This window comes from Lathyrus oleraceus, chromosome 2 (genome assembly GCF_024323335.1).
Source record: "Lathyrus oleraceus cultivar Zhongwan6 chromosome 2, CAAS_Psat_ZW6_1.0, whole genome shotgun sequence".
Lineage (NCBI taxonomy): Eukaryota > Viridiplantae > Streptophyta > Magnoliopsida > Fabales > Fabaceae > Lathyrus > Lathyrus oleraceus.
In genome coordinates, this window is record NC_066580.1 from 3,215,892 (window position 1) to 3,237,473 (window position 21,582).

The window sequence follows — 21,582 nt, forward strand, 5'->3', positions numbered from 1 at the left end:
AAGAAATTGCTTAGGCTCAAAGTGGTTAGTAAAAGATATAAACATGATATACAAGTTAGTTTGAAAAGGCTCAGAGTTTACCACAAACAAGTACCTCGGTATGTATTTATCAAACCAATAAATTAAATCACAAATAATGCATATTATAGAAAGTACCAATTGTACGAATACTCTCATAAGAAGGAAACGCAAACAATGTAATATTTGGCTCGAACTTTACTAGTTAATGTATCTGGAGATCGAGTACAAGATAGTTAGTTGTTCCTTTATTCCTCAACTCTCAATCCGCAAGGAACTTTCCCGATGATCACCTTTGTTTTTTATGATGCTTATGGTTCATATGCTCACTGCTAAACTTGCAATTTAGTAAATCTAAAAGAAACATTAACAACGAACTTGTTTATTAAATACAAACATGTATTTATTGGTACAAAAGGGAACCAAGTATTATAGTTAATACTCTAGATTGACTTGAGATATAGACTCGTTGTACTTAAAAGGTAATTACATAAATTAATACAAATTCAAAAAACTCAAATTTAACATGTCATTAGAGCGGTAAAAGTCTTGTATGTCTTGCATGGTGTTGTTGAAGTCTTGGTTCTATTTGGTCCACTCTGCCATCGTTTGATTGATGATGATGCTTGAGAGGAACGAATTTGCTTTGGACTCATTCCCTAAAACAACAACAACAACACTAGAAATTGCAAATAAAATAGAAAAAAAAAAAGAGGATTAGATAGAGTTTTTAGTGTCTCTTTCTTCTTTCAATCCATTTCTTAAGTCTTTGTCCTATTGCTCTGAAATGTGACATGCTACAAAACAAAAACAATTAATTGAAATAAACTGAAATTTAAATTTTCAAATGAAATAAAAACTTATTTGATGGGTTGCCTCCCATTAAGCGTTTCTTTAAGGTCCTAAGCTTTACCTTCGATTTTTGTGTTAGAGCGACATATATGACACGAAAAATATATCATCCTTCTTCTCCCTTTTTTTGGGTAGGAATTCTATCACTTTCAGGAATTGAATGTTTTCTTCCATATTCTCTCCAGCTTTATAGTATTGAGCAAGACATAAATCTCATTCAATACTTCATTTATTTCTCTTTTTTTATCAGCCTTGTTGTTAGGTGTAGGACTATTCTTTTGTTGAAGATCTTGTAGTTTGACATTCACGTCTAAACGACTTGTTGAGATTGGAGCTTTATCCAAAACCATATAATCTTCATATTACATTCTTGTTCTTTTCACATATATAATTTTCACATCCGCTTCTTCTATTTTTGTTTCTATTTCTTTATCTGATGTTGTGCACTTTTCTTCTTCTTTTTCTTTGTCAATTCCTCCTTCATCGACCACATCACATTCTTGTTTGACTTTTCTTTCAATTTTTACATCTCTAGGACTATCTAACATATTTTCATAGAAATCCTCACTAAATCTCAGTTTTAATGCTAATTGACTGGATATTTGACCAAGTTGCATCTCTAACTTCTCGAAGGATGTTTCCATGTCACTTAACATAATTTCTTGATGCCTATTAATTTTCTCGAAACTGAATTTGGTCATCTTTATAAACTGAGTCAAGGTTTCTTCAAGTTGAGATGATGAATCCTCTTCCCATGAATGATCAATGTTGATGTAAGGTTCTGATTCTGAGTAATTTCTAGCATTTTTCAAAATGATAGATTTTGCTGCAAGTTCCTTTGTAAAAGCTTCAAATTTTGAAAATGTAGCATATATGTCATCTTGCATGACTATCTTGACCTCACATACAAAACAAAAAAAAAACCTTAGTAGCACTGCACTAGATAAAAAAAATTAAACAAAATAAAACTAAAAAGAGAAAGCATAAGAAAGAAAATTTAAGAAGAAACAAAAATAACTAATTACAAAAAATATTTCCAAAACGAGATTAAATGTTGCACAAACGTTGCCTTGTTGAAATATCAACAATCCCCGACAACGGTGCCAAAAACTGGATGACTTCTCGGAAATTTTACCAATAACGTTGAAGTAAAAATAATATTGAATCCACAGGGGTTGTCTCAAAGCAAGATAAAATACGTGCAATGTATAAAAACTAGTAAAAATGGGGGTTTTCAAGTTTCAGTGCTAAAAGTAAATAAACGAGTAAACAATGTCATGAAAGCGGTTAAATCATGTTGTAGAATCTCATATTCCTCTATTGTTGACGTTTGATGCCATGTATTACTGATCTAATGACTATAACCCCTCGCTGAATTAAAAAAACTGTTATAGTCGATCCCTCACGAAAAAACTCACTAACCACTACTCAGAGCTTTCTATCCCTAGTCCGCTAGCATAAGCAGGGTTAGGTTATGTATATAATATTAATTATCTATGCCACTACTTTGGGACTCTTATGAAGGAGAATAGCGATCCAAAACGCACCGGAAATTAAAAAAATTCTCCTTTAGTGATCCTTACGAGTATGCATGATCACTAATAGAATCGTTACCTCTTGTGGCGACTGAATCCTTTGATGCAAATCTAAGGAGTGATCATGAACGTTAAATGATGACAATGCCTCTACTCAATCCACACAAACAGATTCCTTCAATCTCAGTGCTAGCTGCTACGAATGAAGGTTTTGCGTGAGAAAAAGAGAGAGAAATGAAATTTCAACTGCACAAATGTTTATGCACAAGGGTTCTATTTATAGAACCACTTGTGTGGGTTGTAAACTAAAAAGTTCACTTAAGTGTATGTGGCCCATATCTTATGATATACCAAAATCACTTAAGCGTGTGGTACCTTACCATATTTCGTATTCTACTTAAGTGTATCGTACCTTACAATGTCCTACAATTCACTTAAGTGAATCGTACCTTATGGTGTTTCTTATTTACTCTATCTCTCATCAATCCGTCCTTTTGTGTGTGACCCTGTAGGTTTTCGCGACATTGACAATTATATTAAATCATGTATTTAACATAATAAACAGTGAACGGTATCTAGCAACACATCACTGCAACCCAAGACACGAAAATGTCATGTGATATGACAAATCCTTTTATACTTCATCCTGATGTATGTTGACCACTGAACATACCAGCCATAGGAGGTTTTCAGTACTTCATCACATTTACTGATGATTTCAGTAGAATGATTATGTGTATTTAATGAAACACAAATCAGAGTCCTTTGAAAAGTTCAAAGAGTTCAAGAATGAAGTACAAAACCAACTAGGTAAGAATATTAAAACTCTTCGATCAGATCAAGCTGGTGAGTATTTAAGCCTATAGTTTGATGACCATCTGAAATAATGTGGGATCCTATCCCAACTTACTCCTTATAGAACACCCCAATGGAACGGTTTATCTGAGAGAAGAAATCGAACCTTATTAGACATGGTCCGATCTATGATGAGTTACGCCGATCTTCCAAACTTCTTTTGGGGACATGCACTATTGACAGCAGCTTACACACTTAACCGTGTTCCATCCAAAAAGGTTGAGAAGACACCATATGAGATATGGAGTGGTAAGAAACCACATATGTCTTACATGAAGATTTGGGGTTGCGAAGCTTATGTGAAACGGCAAATTTCAACTAAGCTTGAGCCTAAATCTGACAAATGTTTATTTGTGGGGTATCCTAAAGAAACAAGAGGGTATTACTTCTACAATCCTTCGGAGGGCAAAGTGTTTGTCGCTCGAACTGGAATTTTCCTAGAAAATGATTTTATTTCCAAAGGAATCAGTGGGAGGAAAGTAGAGTTTGAAGAAATTCAAGAATCACAAAGCATTGATACACCCATGGAGAAATTAGAGTAGGAAACACAAGTAGTTGTGGAAGAGCAACCTGCTCAAGTAGAACAAGACCAGTGTAGGCCAAACAGTATATGTCACCTACCTGAGAGATATGAATATCTCATAACTGATCAAGGTGATGTATTACTCATGGATAAAGATGAGTTTGTGACCTACCAAGAGGCCATAACTGGTCCTGAGTCTAAGAAGTGGCTAGAAGCCATGAAATCTGAAATGGATTCCATGTACACAAACCAAGTTTGGACCTTGGTAGAGCCTCCTGTAGGATTTAACCCTATATGATCATTGCCGAACTCTCGGGTGCTATGCTAGCAATAAAGTTCGCTCATGAGAAGAATTGGCATAATGTGTGGTTGGAATCGGACTCGACAACAGTGATTAGAGCTTTCAGTCCTTCTTTTTGTGTGCCCTGGATGACTAGGAATAAATAACTTAATTGTATAAATCTTGTTTCAAATTGGAATTTTGTTGTTTCACACATTTTTAAAGAAAATAATAGTTGTGCAAATGCTCTTCTTAGTTTAGCTCTTACTCTGACTGGTACTTATATCTTTTCTTCCATACTCTTTTGAGTATTATGACTGATTTTATAAAGAACATGCTAAATTTGTCTTTTTTTAAAATTGCTTAACCTTAATAGAGTATTGGTATAGTCTTATTCTATTATTGTGATATGATATTTTTTATTATAATCTTATTAAATTTTTTTTACAAACGCCACACATGTCAAAATTTTAAAGTAAGATTAATAATGATAACTTTATTAATAGAGATTAATTACTATGTACTATCCGTCAATGTAAAAATATTTACATCGTAAATACTTCATAATCATCCGCTTGTGTTATTTTACATGTAATTATAATAAAAATCAAATCATCGGTTTGTGTTATTTTTTATGTAATTATAATAAAAATCAAACTTCTCTAAACTATGAATGATTTAATTAAACACTATCAAGTCATTTCAATTAATTTCTTATTAATAATATAAAATATAAGATTTTTATATTTAATATCAATGCGTTATTGTAAAATGGAACCCTAATATTTCAGTTTGAGATTTCTAACTCTTCCTCTCACTCAATCTAACTCTTCCTCTTACTTGTGTTTTCTCCACAATTCACCTCGATTATTAGCTTCGTATGCGTCTCCTCTAACTTCTGTTTTGCCGCCGTTCACCGCCGCCGCCCACCGTCTCCGCCAAACGTACCTTACTCATTATTTTCACTCAGATTTCGACTTTTCAAACCCTAATTTTAATCGTTTTTTCTTACTACATTTGATTTGTCTCTTTGTTGCACTTTGATTTTGTGATTTTACATTAGAAATAGATTGATAGTATTTAACTGTTTTATAGAAAATTTAGCTATATATGTGTGCACCTCCATATGTGATTTTAGCTGAGTTTAACTTGATTTGTATCTTACAATTTTCTGGATTTAATTGTTGAATGAAGTATGAATGATGTTTTTGTGAATTTAATTTAATATAATTTTTTAAATTGAGATGAATATGTACAAGGTGATGGCTGATGATGAATAAATGTACAAATTATTAGGTGTTGATGGTTCATTGTAAGATTCTATAGGCTTCCAGTGTCCAATCACGTGGTAATTGTTAAAAAGATCGAAAGCCACCACTAGCTTTTACTCAATTGTTTTGTTTTGGCCGTAGAATCAGAGCCATGATTGCTGCAATTTCATGGATTCCCAAAGGAGTCTTCAAAGCAGAACCTGTTTTCGCGGAACCTCCTTCCAAAGAGGAAATTGAAGAAATCATATCCAACAATGTCACAAGGTGCGTGTGTGTTCGGTCCTCTTCATTCACTATCAATAATTTACACCCACTCTCAACACTTAAACTAACATTAACATTCTCGTGTATAAAATTATTGCAGTGTGGATGGAGAGAATGATATGGAAGAAGACACTAACAAACACAACGATGAAGTCGCACACGCTTTAACCGTCGCTGATGCAATTGGCAAACCATCAAAGGAAATTAATGAAGATATTACCCTTGCCTTGCAAGACCTCAACATGGAAACCTATGATGAAGAAGATGATAAAGGTGTCTTTTTATCTATCTATGTTTTCAAATAATTCACATACCTAATTATTTATGCTTGATTTTTCTTTTGATGTTAGGTTTTGAGTTGTTCAGTTCAGGGACGGGTGATCTTTTTTATCAGAGTAATGAATTGGATCCATATATTAAAGATAAGAATGTGAGATAAATTCAAATACTTGAATATATATATATATATATATTTTGTGTGTGTGGCTAATTTGATCTGTTTACTGATTTTATATCATTTATATGTTATTTAGGAAGAGTATGATTCTGAAGATCTTGAAGACATGATTATTAATCCAACTGATTCTGTTGTTGTTTGCGCGCGTACTGAAGACGATGTGAATTTCCTTGAAGTATGTTAGTTTTATGTTATATACATTATGTGAATTGAGCAATATGTTTAGCCCATCCTACATGTACATCATCCACTCCTACCATCGGTCTACATGAGGAATAATATGCGTTGATGCCTTCATTTGTTACCTAAATTTCAAAGGTTTCAAGTGTATTGATGATTTTAAACGTAGTTTTAGATCATGTAGACCGGTCACAGGACTTACTCAGACATTTTGTTTTTACATTAAGATGAACAAAGCACTTAATTTCCATAACGTAGTGTAAATAATGAGCATTTTTTTGTCTTATTTTTACTATCACTTTTTAGATTTATCACACTTGTTGGCTCTGGCAGGTTTGGATACTTGAGGATGCCAATACACGCGATATGAACTTGTATATTCACCATGATATCATTATTCCGGATTTTCCACTCTGCACAGCTTGGCTGGATTGTCCCCTTAAAGGAGGAGAAAAAGGTTCAAACCCTATGAGTTTTTTTTGCTTCATATATGTAGATGGATGGTTTGTAATGTTTTTTTGCTATTCAGTCTTCCCATCTTCTGTTTCTTTGCTAGTAAATGTATGGGTTAATGGAAATATGAATAGCAAAAGACAAACTTTAAACAGTCATAATTATATGCTCTGGTAGTTTTTTTACCTTCATTTTAGTATGACCAAAGCTTTAGCAAGCTTAACTTATGAATTACGATTAGTTAGAAAATAAGGAGATTAATAGTTGATGTTTTATGTTTAAGATTCAACCTTTGCATCATCTTACTATCTTAAAATTGTTATGTTATGATAACAGGAAACTTCTTGGCTGTTGGTTCAATGGGACCATCCATAGAAATTTGGGATCTTGATGTTGTAAGTGTATAAATGTTGCTGCACTATCCGAAACCTCCTAAGCTTAAATGGAGTCTTTCTTTTTGGGTGCAGAATATGTTGTAATTTTCTTTTGTTCTCAGATTGATGAGGTAGAACCATGTGTGGTGTTGGGTGGCAAAGAGGAAAGCAAAAAGGGGAAAAATGGGAAAAAGGTTTGTTATACATTCTTGTTAATCAATCAGCATAGAATTATTTGGTTACCTCTTTCGATTTGGATTTTCTGGTTACTAAATTGTGACAAAATTATAAAGTCACATGTGCTGTTCTGTTTGTATGGTCTGTGCTGTGTGAAAACTAAATTCTGTTGGCCGTCTATCTATATATATTTTGGTGATTTATGGATTTTATAACAACTTTTAGATTGTGAATAGCATTAGATGAAACTTAAGATAGAGATGTCATATGCATATGAGGATCAAAGCTTCTATTGCGAACTTCCCTCATTTTCGAATGTAGTTTGATTATAGTTTCTTATACCATGCATGTGCCAACAGAAGCCTTCTAAGCTAGATTTACTAACGAACAACTAATGGAAACCTCCTCTCATTATTATTGTATTTAATCTTTTTAGATTTAAAATGAATATATTAGCCACTTCTTTTTATTAAAATTTGATTTCAAGCTATCATATGAATCTCTTGAACTGATTCTGCAATTTGTTTCGGAAAAGAAATCAATAAAATACAGAGAGGACAGTCACACTGACTCAGTACTTGGTCTTGCTTGGAACAAGGAGTTCAGGTTTGTTAGATTTGGATTCTGCTTTATTTTCTCTGCTCTCTGCTTTTTGGGAACATAATGGTTTTATTTCCAATTTTTTTATCTCTCTTCCTTGACACCTCGAGTTTGACAAATATTCTTAAAAATTACAGTAATCTACTTGCAAGTGCTAGTGCTGACAAGAGAGTAAAAATTTGGGACGTCGTCGCTGGAAAGTGTACTCTTACAATGGAGCATCACACTGACAAGGTAAGAGTCAATTTACAATGCATATCGTTGATAAGGAAAAAGATGGGACATATATTTTAGCTAAATTGTAAAATGCAATATTCTATAAATTCCCGTCATCGAGTAATTTAACTTGTTTGAGTCAATGTTTTTCCTGATGTCTTTCAACTATCCTCACAGGTTCAAGCAGTTGCTTGGAATCATCATAGACAACATGTCCTTCTTAGTGGCTCGTTTGATCAAACGGTTGCCTTGGTAATGATCCAATGTTTCCTTGTTACTTGGCTTTATATTTTGTACTGATTACCTATTATACCTTACTCTTTGTTTGCATATTCGTATGCTAAAAGATACATTTCTGTTTTCAACTGTATACGTTGAAACTTCAGAAGTGTTAGTTTTTATTTAAAATTTCAGCTATTTAATGGTTTTAGTTATATTAAACTCGCAGAAGGATGTAAGGAATCCGTCGCATTCAGGCTGTATGTGGTCAGTTAGTGCTGATGTAGAGAGCTTGGCGTGGGATCCACATGCTGAGCACCTTTTTACGGTGCGTTATGGTTATTTCTGTCCCCTGTGAACTAATTTACTTTATTTTACTTTATAATTCTGATAAACTATACAAACTAGCATCTTTTTTCTTTTCTGATAAAGATATACTAACTTCCCCTTATACTATTTTTATTTATTTATTAACTGATTCTTTTTCTGTTAGATGAATGTTCTATTTTGATTTCTTGGATGCATAGGTGCTAGTTCACTAATCATGATTTAATTGTCCTGCTAGGTGAGTCTTGAAGATGGTACCGTCAAGTGTTTTGATGTCCGGAATGCCATGTCCAATGCCACATCTGAGCATAGTGCGACTTTTACACTTCATGCACACGACAAATGTGTTACCTCCGTAGCCTATAATATGTCAGCACCTAATGTATGTATCTTCAAAACTTTGGTGATATTACCATCTTATTATTTACTTTAGTTTGACCCTTCCCTGTTGACATGACCTCATGCAGCTTCTTGCTACTGGATCCATGGATAAAACGGTAATAGTGATGTCAAATTTGTTGTTTTCCTGCATACCATACGCCGCAGATTTGTATTCATCTAATTTTACTTCCATTGTTTGTCACAGGTAAAACTATGGGATTTGTCTAACAACCAACCATCTTGTGTTGCAACCAAAGAACCAAAAGCTGTAAGCCTGTAAAATATTTTATGAATCATGAAGTCTTTTGTTGAATTGGCACTGATGATTTTTTCGCTCTCGTTTTTATGGTGTTTGTTAGGGGTCTGTCTTTTGTATCTCTTTCGCAGATGACAACCCATTCTTGTTGGCAATAGGAGGCTCAAAGGGAAAATTAGAAGTAAGTGAAAAAGAAGATGACCTTTAACTTGGGTATTCTAAATAGTTCCCTCTTTGAAATTGATACTAATAACTAAATTTTGCAGTTATGGGACACCTTAGCTAATGAAGGCGTCTCTCGAAGATACGAGAAGTACAGTAGGAACCAACCTCAATCCGGGGCCTGATATAATAGAATCGACACGTACCCTTAAGATGGATATTTTGTTAATGAGCTTCAATGCTTTTTGTAGTTTAGGAGTATTTAAATTTTGGAAGGTTGTATTATCAAGGATGGATTGATATACAGTTTATCTTCAATGCTTTTTGTAGTTTAGGAGTATTTAAATTTGGTAAGGTTGTATTTTTAAGGATGGATTGTTATACAGTTTGGCAGTGGTGTTCTGTACTTCATTATATTTATAACAGGTTTTGAAAGCTGTGTGACAGTTGCAATTAAGATGAAGATTTTCATTCGATTTTAACATTCCAATATTTTAAGAGCAATTAGATAAAGAGGATTTTTTTAATTTTAAAATAACTACTATTTTCAATTTTTTTTTCAAAATAATCGATATTTTATTTTATTTTAAAATAACCCCATTTTAAAACAGATAACAACGGACACCAGATGAATTGGCGCATCCATTTTGTATTAGGAGGAGACGCCGACATCATGGACGCATGCTTTGGAAGCATTTAATGCTGGCGTCAAGTGAGTTGGCGCCTCTGCCTGACCTTTGGTGTATGTGTCAATTCATCTGGTGCATACACCTTTGTATTATTATTATTATTTTTTTTTTTAATAAATAATGAAATATAATGTTAAAATTTTTATTTATGATACAATAAAAGTTACATGAGATTGACAAAAATTTAATGATCGATCCGATCGAAATGTCCCCCAGTTCTACATCCAGGTGCGTTAGTTTGTCTTTGAGGTCTTCCACGATTTTTCTGAGGTGTTTGGGGTCTTTGCGTGCTGACCTGATCCAATAATGACTGGTGTGATGGTTCGACGGAAGTTCCAGCGGTATTTGGTAGATGTGTTATTATTTGTTCCCAATAGTCGGGGGCTCTGGTCAACGGCGCTTCCGTAATGTAGTTCGGCGCCCGTTGTCGTAGTTGGCTCGATGTGGTTGGGTGAGTTGTGGACGGTATAGTTGCCCGAATTGAGACATTAAATCGTTTTGGAAACGAATCAATGGTTCCTGGGGTGTACTATAGTTAAACAATGGTTGAGTGTTTTGATGATAGGATGTTTGAGTGATCATTGGTTAGGGGCTACAATGAAGTGACTCATATGAATCATCTGGGCTATAGACAGTTGTGGTTGATGCGTATGGTTGTCGGTGGGTAGGGTTTGATTCTTGATTTTGTGGTTGGGTGGGTGACATGAATGGATTGCGACGTTGGATATTTAGTTGTTGGGTGAGTGGCATGAATGAGTTACGTAGTTGGATGCTTGGTTATTGGGTGTATGTGGTAGGTTGATGGTGTGAGGTTGATTGTTGGGTTTGGGTTGTTTGGCATTGGTGTTGGACGAAGACTTGTTATTGGGCGTATGACGACGAAGCTAGTTGGCATGGATCAATCAAATACCGTGGCTCATGCACAAATTGATGCGTTGTTACTGACATAAACCATGCCATATATTGTTGAGTTGGTCTTGCACCATGTATGATTGGTTCATTTAAGATGTGTTGTCGTCGATTCTTCCAATGACGACACATCTCTTTTGCGAAGTCTCTCTAGTCGGAATAATCCCATTGGACATCGACTCTTTTTTGATGTCAATCTCCCAAACACGTCGGAGGTTCTGGAATCTGTTGCTGCATGCCGAACTGCAGTTTTACCTGGTCACTCTGGTGCATCTCCACAGTAGTGAACATAATAGTTAGTGTCTTTGTTGTCCAAACTGCAACATCATCATGGTTAATCTGATGATCAAGACTCATATATGGCTCCAGATAAACTGTACAACAATACGACACAATTAGATGATAAATAATTTGATAAGTATGTTTAAATTAAAAAAGAGTTGTGTAGGAGTATTACATCGTCTGGTCCAATGTGATCCAATAGATTACGATAGAATACCATAGCGTGTTTTAGACATCTATTGTAGTTCATCTCTCTAACTGACCACCTAGATCATAAACAATTGATAAATATTATGTACAGTTAATAGTAATATAAAGTCTAATTAATTATATGGTAAAGTTTTAAACTTATCTTGTTGCAAACGGGAATATGAATGACTTCTCGTTTATCGGGGCGAGTGACGACATTCTTGACCAACCTCATGCTTGTAGCAAATACGCATATGAATAAAAAGTACAAGTATTTTTTTTGGCATTTTTACACATTGCACTATATAGATGGACCAACACAGCTGAACCCCAACTATATGTGCTTACCTTATTAATGTTGCGTAACAACGGTAGATACATAATATTTACTGTATTACCAGTACTTTCTGGACATAAAAAATTATCAAATAAAATCATAATATAACACCGAGCTTTAATTATTTTTTCTTATTCGGTTGATTCTTCGGACAATATTATACTCGCATAATATTGTATAAGATATTTTAAATTTATACCTTGCCCCCTAGCTTGACCGAATGACTCTCCCTCAGTTTAGTCGTCACACAAATGGGCACCCAATAATTCACTGCAGATAGAGTTGTAGTCCACCGAGTACGAGACCATGTTGAGGAGATTCTCAAATCCACATCCTCTAATATATGGTTCTATCAAAGGATCGTGGGGTACATATTTATGTACACGACATCGAAATCGCTTTGGGTCCTAATAAAACATAAGTAAGAAATATAATAAGAAGAACTAATATATAATAAAAACATAGATAAGAAAGATATACATAATAAATATAAAATAAGTAAAAAGAGAGTAATAACATACAAATGTTGAGATTTTCTCGAGTGCTCCTCTATGTTCATCAGCCATAGTCAACAGAGACATAATGTTGCAGATGTTGAGTGTTGCACAACTTGAGTATGGTAAAGAAAGAGTGTTGCAGAGATTGAATGTTAGTGTTGCAGATGATTAGATGTTGTGAATTGATGCCTATTTATAGATGAGGAAGTCTTTACTAGGTTTGCAACCTACACAACATGTGATTGGATGCATGCATGACAAAGTGTAGGAGGCATCATAGCCTTAGGCGCATGCATGCAATATTCACATGCTAGATCACATGCGTCAAGGCTAGTGGCGCATTCATGTGAATATTGCCATGCAATGAAGAGGCGCCCATGCTAATGGCGCCTAGGTTGCTTTATGCGCCTAGGGAATGGACACCTGTTTCAAACTATTAGGACAGAGATTCTTGTGAGATTCCTTGTGTGCAGACGCATGCTTTGTGTGTGCAGAGATTCTATCAGGCGCATGCATTGTATTATCTTGTCTCTGCATGGATTCTTTTCATTGCATTATCTTGTCTGTGAAGATGAATTGCATGATCAATGCATTCAACATTTACCCTATTTAAATGCATGTGAATAACATATAAATGCATTCACCTTCAGTACCCATACATATTAAAAGAAATACTAAAGTTGGATTTTAAAAAATGTCTTTCTCACAACATTACATGATCAGTGCCCATGTCGAAGGTGAAATATTTGAGCATCAATTATTCAGTTTTTGTTTTCGCAACACATAGGTAACTCGGTTTACAATAAATCGACGATCAAATTTTTCACATCTGAAACAAAGAATAGAAAAGAAATTGCAGTGCAGTCCTGTGGGCCAAATCATCTATAAAATTCCGGTTTGGTTTGGAGAAAATCAGGTGAAGTTTTATCAGAAGAACATTCGAGATGATAACGATGTTCAACATATGTTTGTCAGTCACGAACAATCTGGGTACAATGATATAGAGTTGTATATATTGCCATAACAACAACAAATGTCTTAGTTCATTGATCAGTCACAAGTGTTTTGTGAAACTGATGACGACGAACAAGCTGAGGTGATTGTTGTAGATGACAAAGAAGAAGAAGCCGAGATTTTGGTCGATTCAATGGTGAACGCTGATGAAGAAGAGGAGCCATTACCAGCTAGTCATGTATACTGTCCACCTCAACACATGACAAGGTTGAATTTGGGTTCTGATGAACCTTCATCAGATATATGGTACAATCCTTATGTGCAAATGCAAGGATCTTTGAAACAAGGAGACACATTTTGCACAGAAGAAGATTGTGTAAAAGCCATTAAAGAGTTTCAAATGGAACTATCAGCTGATTTCAGAGTTGATAGAAGTAATGCATTGAGGTATTAAATTTATTGTCCGAATGAGCACTGCCTTTTCAGGTTGTCAGCTTCGTACCGGAAGAGGAGCGATTCTTGGGAGATTGGATCCATGGGTCCAGTTCACACATGCATGCTTACAAACCCAATGCAAGACCATCGGAAACTAAGCTCTCAGCTAATATGCGATGAAATATTATCTGTCATTGGCGATAATCCTTATTTAAAAGTGAGTACAATAATCTCGCATGTTGTAGTACAATACCACTACATTCTATCATATAGGAAGACATGGATAGTTAGGACAAAGACTGTTGAAAAAGTGTATGGTAATTGGGAGGAGTCTTACAAACAACTTCTAAAATACCTGTTGGCTCTAAAAGAGTATGCTCCAAGGACTATTATCAAGTTGGAAACGTTGTCTGCGTATACACCAGACGAGACATGTGATATTGGAAATGAAATATTCCACTGTCCCTTCTGGGCGTATCAACCATGCATCATAGGTTTTTCTTTCTGTAAACCTATTATACAAATTGATGGTACATGGTTGTACGGGAAATACAAAGGAATGTTACTGATGGCAGTGACACAAGATGACAACAACAACATTTTTCCAATCGCCTTTGCCCTTGTTGAAGAGGAGATTGCTGAGGGATGAAGTTTTTTCCTAAGAAATCTCCGATTGCACGTTGCACCTCAACCTAATTTATGTTTGATCTCCGACATACACCCTTCAATCATCAGTGCATATAATAACATTGATAATGACTGGAAAGATCCTCCTTCGACGCATGTCTTCTGTATTAGACATATTATTCAGAATTTTATGCGGGAGATCAAAGACAAAACATTGCGGAAGAAGGTTGTCAATGCAGGTTACGCATTATCAGAACCTTTTTTCAAACACTACCGCGAAGAAATAAGATTGTTAAACGCTGATGCAGTACGGTTGATCGACAATATTCCATTTGAGAAGTGGACTAGGGCATACGACAACAGTCAATGTTGGGGCCACATGACAAAAAATCTTGTGGAATCAATGAACTCTGTTCACAAAGACATCCGTAACCTACCTATAACCGCTTTGGTGCAGACAACAAATTTCAGGCTAGGGGCGCTGTTTGAGACCAGACGTTCCAAATGGAGTTCAATGTTGCAATCTGGGCAGTTATTCAGTGATGCTTCAATAAAATTCATTAGACATGAAGCTATCAAAGAAAACACACATGTGGTCACGGTGTTTGACCGTACTAAAGGTTGGTATAATGTTGCTGAGTCCATGGATCACAATGAGGACATGCCGATGAGACAATACAGAGTGGAACTAGATAAAGGTTGGTGCGACTGCGGAAATTTCAAGCCTTTCGTACGCTCTGCTCCCATGTCATTGCTGCATGTTCAAAGGTTCGAAGGGATCCATCCTACTTATTATCTGACGTTTACAAAGTCACCAGCCTATCTAATGTTTACAAAATTAGTTTTTCCATAGTGGCAAAAGAGGATTACTGGCCAGAATATCAAGGGGACATCGTCTGACACAACGAAGTTATGCGAAGGAAGAAAAAGGGTCGCCCCAACAACACTCGTATTCGAACCGTAATGGTATGACGAACAAAATGGTTAGATTATGTAGTTCATGCCGTCAGCCAGGTCACAATCGTACTAACTGTCCTAGTGTTGGAACGAACACAACCAGATAAATTCACATGTACCTCTGTTGCAATATATGAAAAACTAAATTTATTTCATATTATAAGTTTGTGAGGAAATACCATTACATAAACAACAACGCAAACAACTAAAACAATTAATATACAATAACTAAGCGATTACAACCATCAAAACAATTTTGAACATATACTGCATCATCCTATGAACGTCTCTGTTAGTCTTAATATCCACCCATTCACGCACTTCTCCATTTTGGTTGAACGTGGACATAAGCCATTGGATTCTTCTAATCCTTTCACCATCTCCAATTTCTCTATTTAACCAACTGTTCAACGTCCGATTAAGACGTTCAAACGAATCTATATTCCAAAGTCGAATCTTTATCGGAGACGCAACAACAGAAAAGATTAAATTGACATTTCACTTGTGAATATATTCAGACATGATTAAAACTCAAAAACTTGAAGGTGAATGGAGTTGAATGAAAGAAAATGTGGTTGTAGGGTAAAAGTTGTGTGAAAAATATTACATGCAAGACGAGGTATTTATAAAAGGAATAAGAAAATGCATGCGCCAAAGGGTTAGGCGTCACACATGTCAAGACAGGTAGGCGCCAGAAGCATTGACACCATCTAATGGACTACATGCATGCGCCAACCCACTTGGCGCCATCATTAAATACTTCCAAAGCATGCATCAGTGATGTTGGCGTCTCCTCCTAATACAAAATGGATGCGTCAGTTCATTTAACGCATCTGTTTTGAAAGATGATTATTTTAGATTTTTTTTTTTAAATATTGGTTATTTTGGATTTTTTTTTTAAATCTCTATATATAACACAGTAACATTCTATAAGAAGTAAATTTTATTTAAATAGGAACTTGAAAAATAGTCCTCATCATCACTTTTTACAAGCATGGCTTTTGTATCTATGGACTTGGGAAAAAATAGAAATTTAGAATGCAGCACAGTCCACCGAATGCTCTAAGCTGCTGCTAATGATTTGCATTTAGGTACTATTCATGTAAGAATAGGCTTTGTATTAACATATTTAGCATCTACTGGAGCTCCATGGAGTTTTAAGATATGCATTGACGGCGGTGTGGAGCTCCATTGAGTTTAAGATATGCACAGAAGGCGGTGTTAAGATATGCACGGACGGCGTAAAGACATTACCACATATATTATTTAGACACTAAGTGAAACACATTTTTTAAAATAAATTCAGAAATATATCTCCATAACTCAATTCCATTTGCTGCGCTGACCTCTTTTCTGTGCACAAAACTCTCTCTTGAAGCAACTGGCTGTAATAATTCGAGAATAATTTACATCATCAGTTTCATAGCAACATTCAACAACAAAAGCCAGCGCTACAAATTGTAATTCTGAAAATTTAATCAGTTAATATATAACCTACCGCAGCTCTGCTTATTGGGGAGCTTCCTGGCTCTTTTGCCTTTGGCATGTTTGGTCAGTTCATGGAGTCAGTATTATTTGTATCAGACGTCACTTTCATTCGTGTTAAATCTGAATCTATTGAGGGGAGAACACCACATGTTGAGATGTCTCCAAAGCACCATATGATAGTTAGAAATTGACTGGAATAATTTAAGTAAAAAAATTAGGGTGTGGTGCAAAAATCAATGAGTTGTGTGTATGGAGAAGATACTCCGGTTGAAGATGCATCTTCATAATTTAAATTCTGTCCGGTTGAAGATGCATCTTCATAATTTAAAGTCTGTCCGGTTGGAGATGCATATTCAATTTTTTTATTTTTATTTTTCACATGATATATATATATATATATATATATATATATATATATATATATATATATATATATATATATATATATATATATATATATATATATATATATATATATATATATATATATATATATATATATATATATATATATATATATATATATATATTTGTTATATTATATAAATATTTTAATATTAAAAATGTGATTTGATAAGATATATATTCTTTATTGAGCGACATTGCAGTGTTTTAAAAATTAGACCAAACTGACCGATTGAACTGAGAATCGGAGAGGTCATCGATCTGGTCTAATTGCTAATTGATGGATCGGATAAGCTATTGAACAAATAAAAAATGATAAAAATTGATGAATTAACGATTTTGGAAAATCGACGAATTAAATGTTTGTTTTTTTACTCACTAAAACGACGTAGTTTTGATAATTTTAAAAATAACTTAAATATAGATAGACTTTGTCCAAAAGTTATTTAGAACAATTTTTTTTAGAATTAAATTTAAATACGGTAGTTGAATACCTTATACTAGTTTCCAATGATAATGATAATGTAAAATATATGAATTAATTATGGTTGGTTCGGATAGACGGACTCGCAGGTAGAATTTTGGAAATCCGTTGTCCGAACCAATTAACATCATATTTCATTAGTTTGATTCCTTTTTTCCCGAATTAATAAATTGTCAAACCGAAACACCATTGTTTGGTTTGATTCTGGTATAGTTCGGATTTGCTCGAACAAATGAACACCCCATTGATATCATGTCCGCATTGTTTGATTTTTTCTAATTTGTCTGGTTTAATTATAGTTAACATGGCTGACAATCAAGAAAGATTGAGGCACAATAGAGTGTCTCGGCATGCATATGTTCGCTGGAAGAGAGCTCGACCCTCGCGATCACTAATTGGTGTCAATTCATTTGATGCAAAAGTGTCCACTTTTAGGGTTCTGGTCTCTTCGGCTTCGTCTTGCCGAAGCCAAGTGTCACCTATTGTTGCCACACAAGCCCCACCAGTCTAGTATGCACATGTTATCAATATCGTCGTTCATGATGTTGTTCATGAGGAGTTTGAAGGAGTATGACACTTCACTACTATCTCTATATGCAAATCATACTCTTAGACACAAGTGGAATGGAGACCTAAATTTATATGTATTTATTTTTTGAAACACATATTTTATAATATTTGAATTTACTGATGATGATGTATTTTTTTTGCAATGTCGTGATCAGGATTTGCCTTATGGCAGGGCAAGCAGACCCGGAACCTAAAAAAAATGGTACATATTTATTTCAATGTGGACAAATGTCTTAGTTACTGTGATTGGTTTCAAGTTTGATCTCATTTTACAATCACAAATTAACCCGCATAGCAATTTAGATTTATACAACATTAGTTTTTTTTTGGAAATTCAATTGTTTTCATTCAACAAAAAAGATGGATTTTGTTTCAAACTTGATCTCATTTTACAATCACAAATTAACCTACATAGTAATTTAGGTTTATCCAACGTTGGTTTTTTTTGGCAATTCAATAGTTTTAATTCAACAACAAAGTTGGCTCTAGTTTCAAACTTGATCTTATTTTCCACACAAATTAACCTACATAGCGATTTAGGTTTATCCAACATTAGTTTTTTTCGAAAATTCAATTATTTTAATTCAACAACAAAGTTGGCTCTGGATTCAAGCTTGATCTCATTTTACAATCACAAATTATCCTACTTAGCAATTTAGATTTATCCAACATTAGTGTTTTTACCAATTCATTTGTTTTAATTCAACAACAAAGTTACCCTGGTTCAAGCTTGATCTCATTTTACAATCACAAATTAACCTACATAGATATTTGGGTTTTTTATAAATTATTTAAAATTATGTTTTAATAGTTTGTGATCCTATAATAAATAAAGTGTACTTTATTTTTATTTTTTAATATTTTTTTTAATATTTTTTTTATCTTTTAATACAATGATGATGATGAAGAAGCTCCAATTAGTAGAATTTCTAAAAGAAGAAATTATGGAGGATTTTATAAATAATATCAAATAGAATTGAATCCATGCAATTGGAAATTGCAATTTCTACCATGACCAACCAAGCTAATCAAATTCTTTACCCATATACGCTTTTATATTTATAAATAGTCATTTATTAATCATTAACCTTTAATGTAAAAACATGATCCAAAGAAAGGAAAGTCAAAATTCAAGGTTAGTTTCTCAGTTGTTTATTAGGAGTTCATTTCATTATTTGTCTCGGGCCTTTAAAAAGTCAGGATCGCCCCTGATCGTGATGCTTTAAAATGCCACAACCATGGTAAGAATACTAAGAGGCTACAGCAACCTAAGGAGCAACGGGTTCATGATTTCATGCAGTTATCTGAGCTGCGAAATTTATGCATGACCAATTGTATTGTTATTAACCATGATATTATGTCAACTTTCGTTGAGAGAAGACACTCAGAGACGTCATATTTTCATCTTCCTTATGGTGAGATCTCCATCACGCTGGATGATATGTCATAATTGCTACATCTTTCGATTATGGGAAGATTATTATACCCATACAAATTGACCAAACCTGAAGCATCGGAGATGATGGTGACATATTTGGAAGTTGACCCGAAGGGTGCCCTATAGGAGTTGGAAGACACCGGAGGATGTCATGCTAGATTTTCATTTTTGGAGAACATGTATATATACTACCTGGCTGCAGAAGTGGAGTTCGATGGTGATGATGCACCGGTTATGCATCATAGAGCATGTTGATTGAGGTTATACCTCATGTATCTGATTGACACATCCATATTCGTGGACAAAAGTGCTTATCATATCGATGTGATTTACCGTAAATATTTCATTGACTTCGACCGGATTCAAGAGTACAACTGGGGGCCGCTTATTTGGTTTACTTGTACTCGAAGTTAGCTGCAACTTGTCTTTAGAAAATCAGACAAATGACAACAAGTTGCATGTTGTTTATGGTAATAAATGTGTACCTTTACGGTTACTCTTCCATTTTCATAAGACTTGTGTTACGCCATTACTAATGTTTCATTTGTATCATTTTTAGGTCTAGATCCTCCGTTACTTTTCACACATCTCTGGCTGGTCATATGTTGATGACTACTCTAAGGATCAGTCACGCGCTTGCGCATTTATCCTGCACAAAGGGAATCAGACGACTGAGCCCTTCAGAGTGTTTCTTGACCTACTGTAGTAGATGATATACGCTATATATTGTACCACGATCATTGTCAGATGCGGCCCTAGGATGACAAAGCCTTCTACATTGAATGGTTGACTTATGGGTCACACCTGATGTATCCACATCTGCCTGAACGAGTTATGCGTCAGTTTGGGTATATACAATTTGTTCTAAGAGATCCTTATATGTCAGCTCTATCCACTATGATCCGCAGAGATGTAGATGCGTTGTATGATGATTTCTATAATCATCTGGTATCATATGAAACATGAAGTGTGACAACTCATCACCAATGTAGTAGTATATTTGGCTACATCTAGTGGTATTTCATAGTGTCACATATTTACATGACACCAGGTGCTCACAGATACCCACCTGCGTCATCTCATCAAAAGATATTAAAGGAGGAACAAACTAGGGTAGATCATGGCGTTTCATCTAAGACACGAGCGACATTACAGTATATAAGACAGAGAAGGAACAAGCAGTCAGATATACCCAATAGGATAGTATTTGTATTAGGGATTATGGATATTATTATGATTTATAATTTATCACTTTGATAGTAGTATGGATTATGGATTGATTCTAATATATGACATTTTAATTTTATTACATCAGTGCATGATTTAATTGATAACAAATTTATTTTGATAGTATACTTATTAAAATAGCCTATTACATTAGTGTATTTCTTTAAAAAATGTCAAATTTTATTGCCCAAAGGATGATTACGAAAGTATACTTCTGTAATTTATTACAGAGATGCCTCTCCAGACTAAATTATGACAAAATAAGTGTGTCATTCACTTACGAAGAAATGTGGTATATGTGACATGTGTAAAAGAGTATTCTTCTAGAATTTTGAAAAATAATTTTGAATTTTTATAAGATAGCTATTCACCACCGAGGATGAAAAGAGAAACCACTTATGTTATTTCCCATGAAAATAATAAGGGTTCATTGAATCACTAAAAATAGAGTACATTGTATCACTAAAAATAGAACTATGTTACACTTATTTCACATCTATTATATTGATTAGAATCAAATCATTTCTCTTGAGCTAAAAAAACATATATTTTAATATAATTAAGTTTATTTTTTAAAACTTTTCTAAAACTCAAAAAATGATGAAAGCACCGAGAACGTGTTACTCGTAATATTGATAATCGACAAGTTTTTGTGCTTTGTGACAGAAGATGGAGAAAGGTAGAGAGTGATTAA

The 21,582-nt window shown here is 34.4% G+C and overlaps 1 protein-coding gene across 3 annotated transcripts; it reads left to right on the forward strand.

Moving 5' to 3' along the window:
• Positions 1-4,817: 4,817 nt before the first annotated feature.
• LOC127117499 (uncharacterized WD repeat-containing protein C17D11.16) lies at positions 4,818-9,857 on the forward strand. Of its 3 annotated transcripts, none has more exons than XM_051047536.1 (17): positions 4,818-5,007; positions 5,476-5,598; positions 5,699-5,871; positions 5,949-6,028; positions 6,132-6,230; positions 6,569-6,692; positions 7,025-7,083; positions 7,185-7,256; positions 7,775-7,845; positions 7,977-8,073; positions 8,233-8,307; positions 8,504-8,602; positions 8,840-8,983; positions 9,069-9,098; positions 9,188-9,250; positions 9,342-9,419; positions 9,505-9,857. In XM_051047536.1, exons 2-17 carry the CDS (start codon positions 5,486-5,488, stop codon positions 9,583-9,585), a joined length of 1,458 nt encoding a protein of 485 aa, XP_050903493.1. In that variant the 5' UTR covers positions 4,818-5,007; positions 5,476-5,485; the 3' UTR covers positions 9,586-9,857. The 3 variants fall into 3 exon arrangements, with proteins under 3 accessions (XP_050903493.1, XP_050903494.1, XP_050903495.1); XM_051047537.1 differs by having other exon boundaries at positions 4,824-5,007; positions 5,482-5,598; XM_051047538.1 differs by having other exon boundaries at positions 4,826-5,007; positions 5,360-5,598.
• The last annotated feature ends 11,725 nt before the right edge of the window (positions 9,858-21,582 follow it).

Coding starts and splice junctions, on each gene's coding strand:
- LOC127117499 (XM_051047536.1), top strand. CDS start 5,486: ATGATTGCTGCAATTTCATGGATTCCCAAAGGAGTCTTCAAAGCAGAA. Junction 8,984..9,068: donor ATAATATGTCAGCACCTAAT/GTATGTATCTTC, acceptor GACCTCATGCAG/CTTCTTGCTACTGGATCCAT. Junction 9,420..9,504: donor GCTCAAAGGGAAAATTAGAA/GTAAGTGAAAAA, acceptor TAAATTTTGCAG/TTATGGGACACCTTAGCTAA.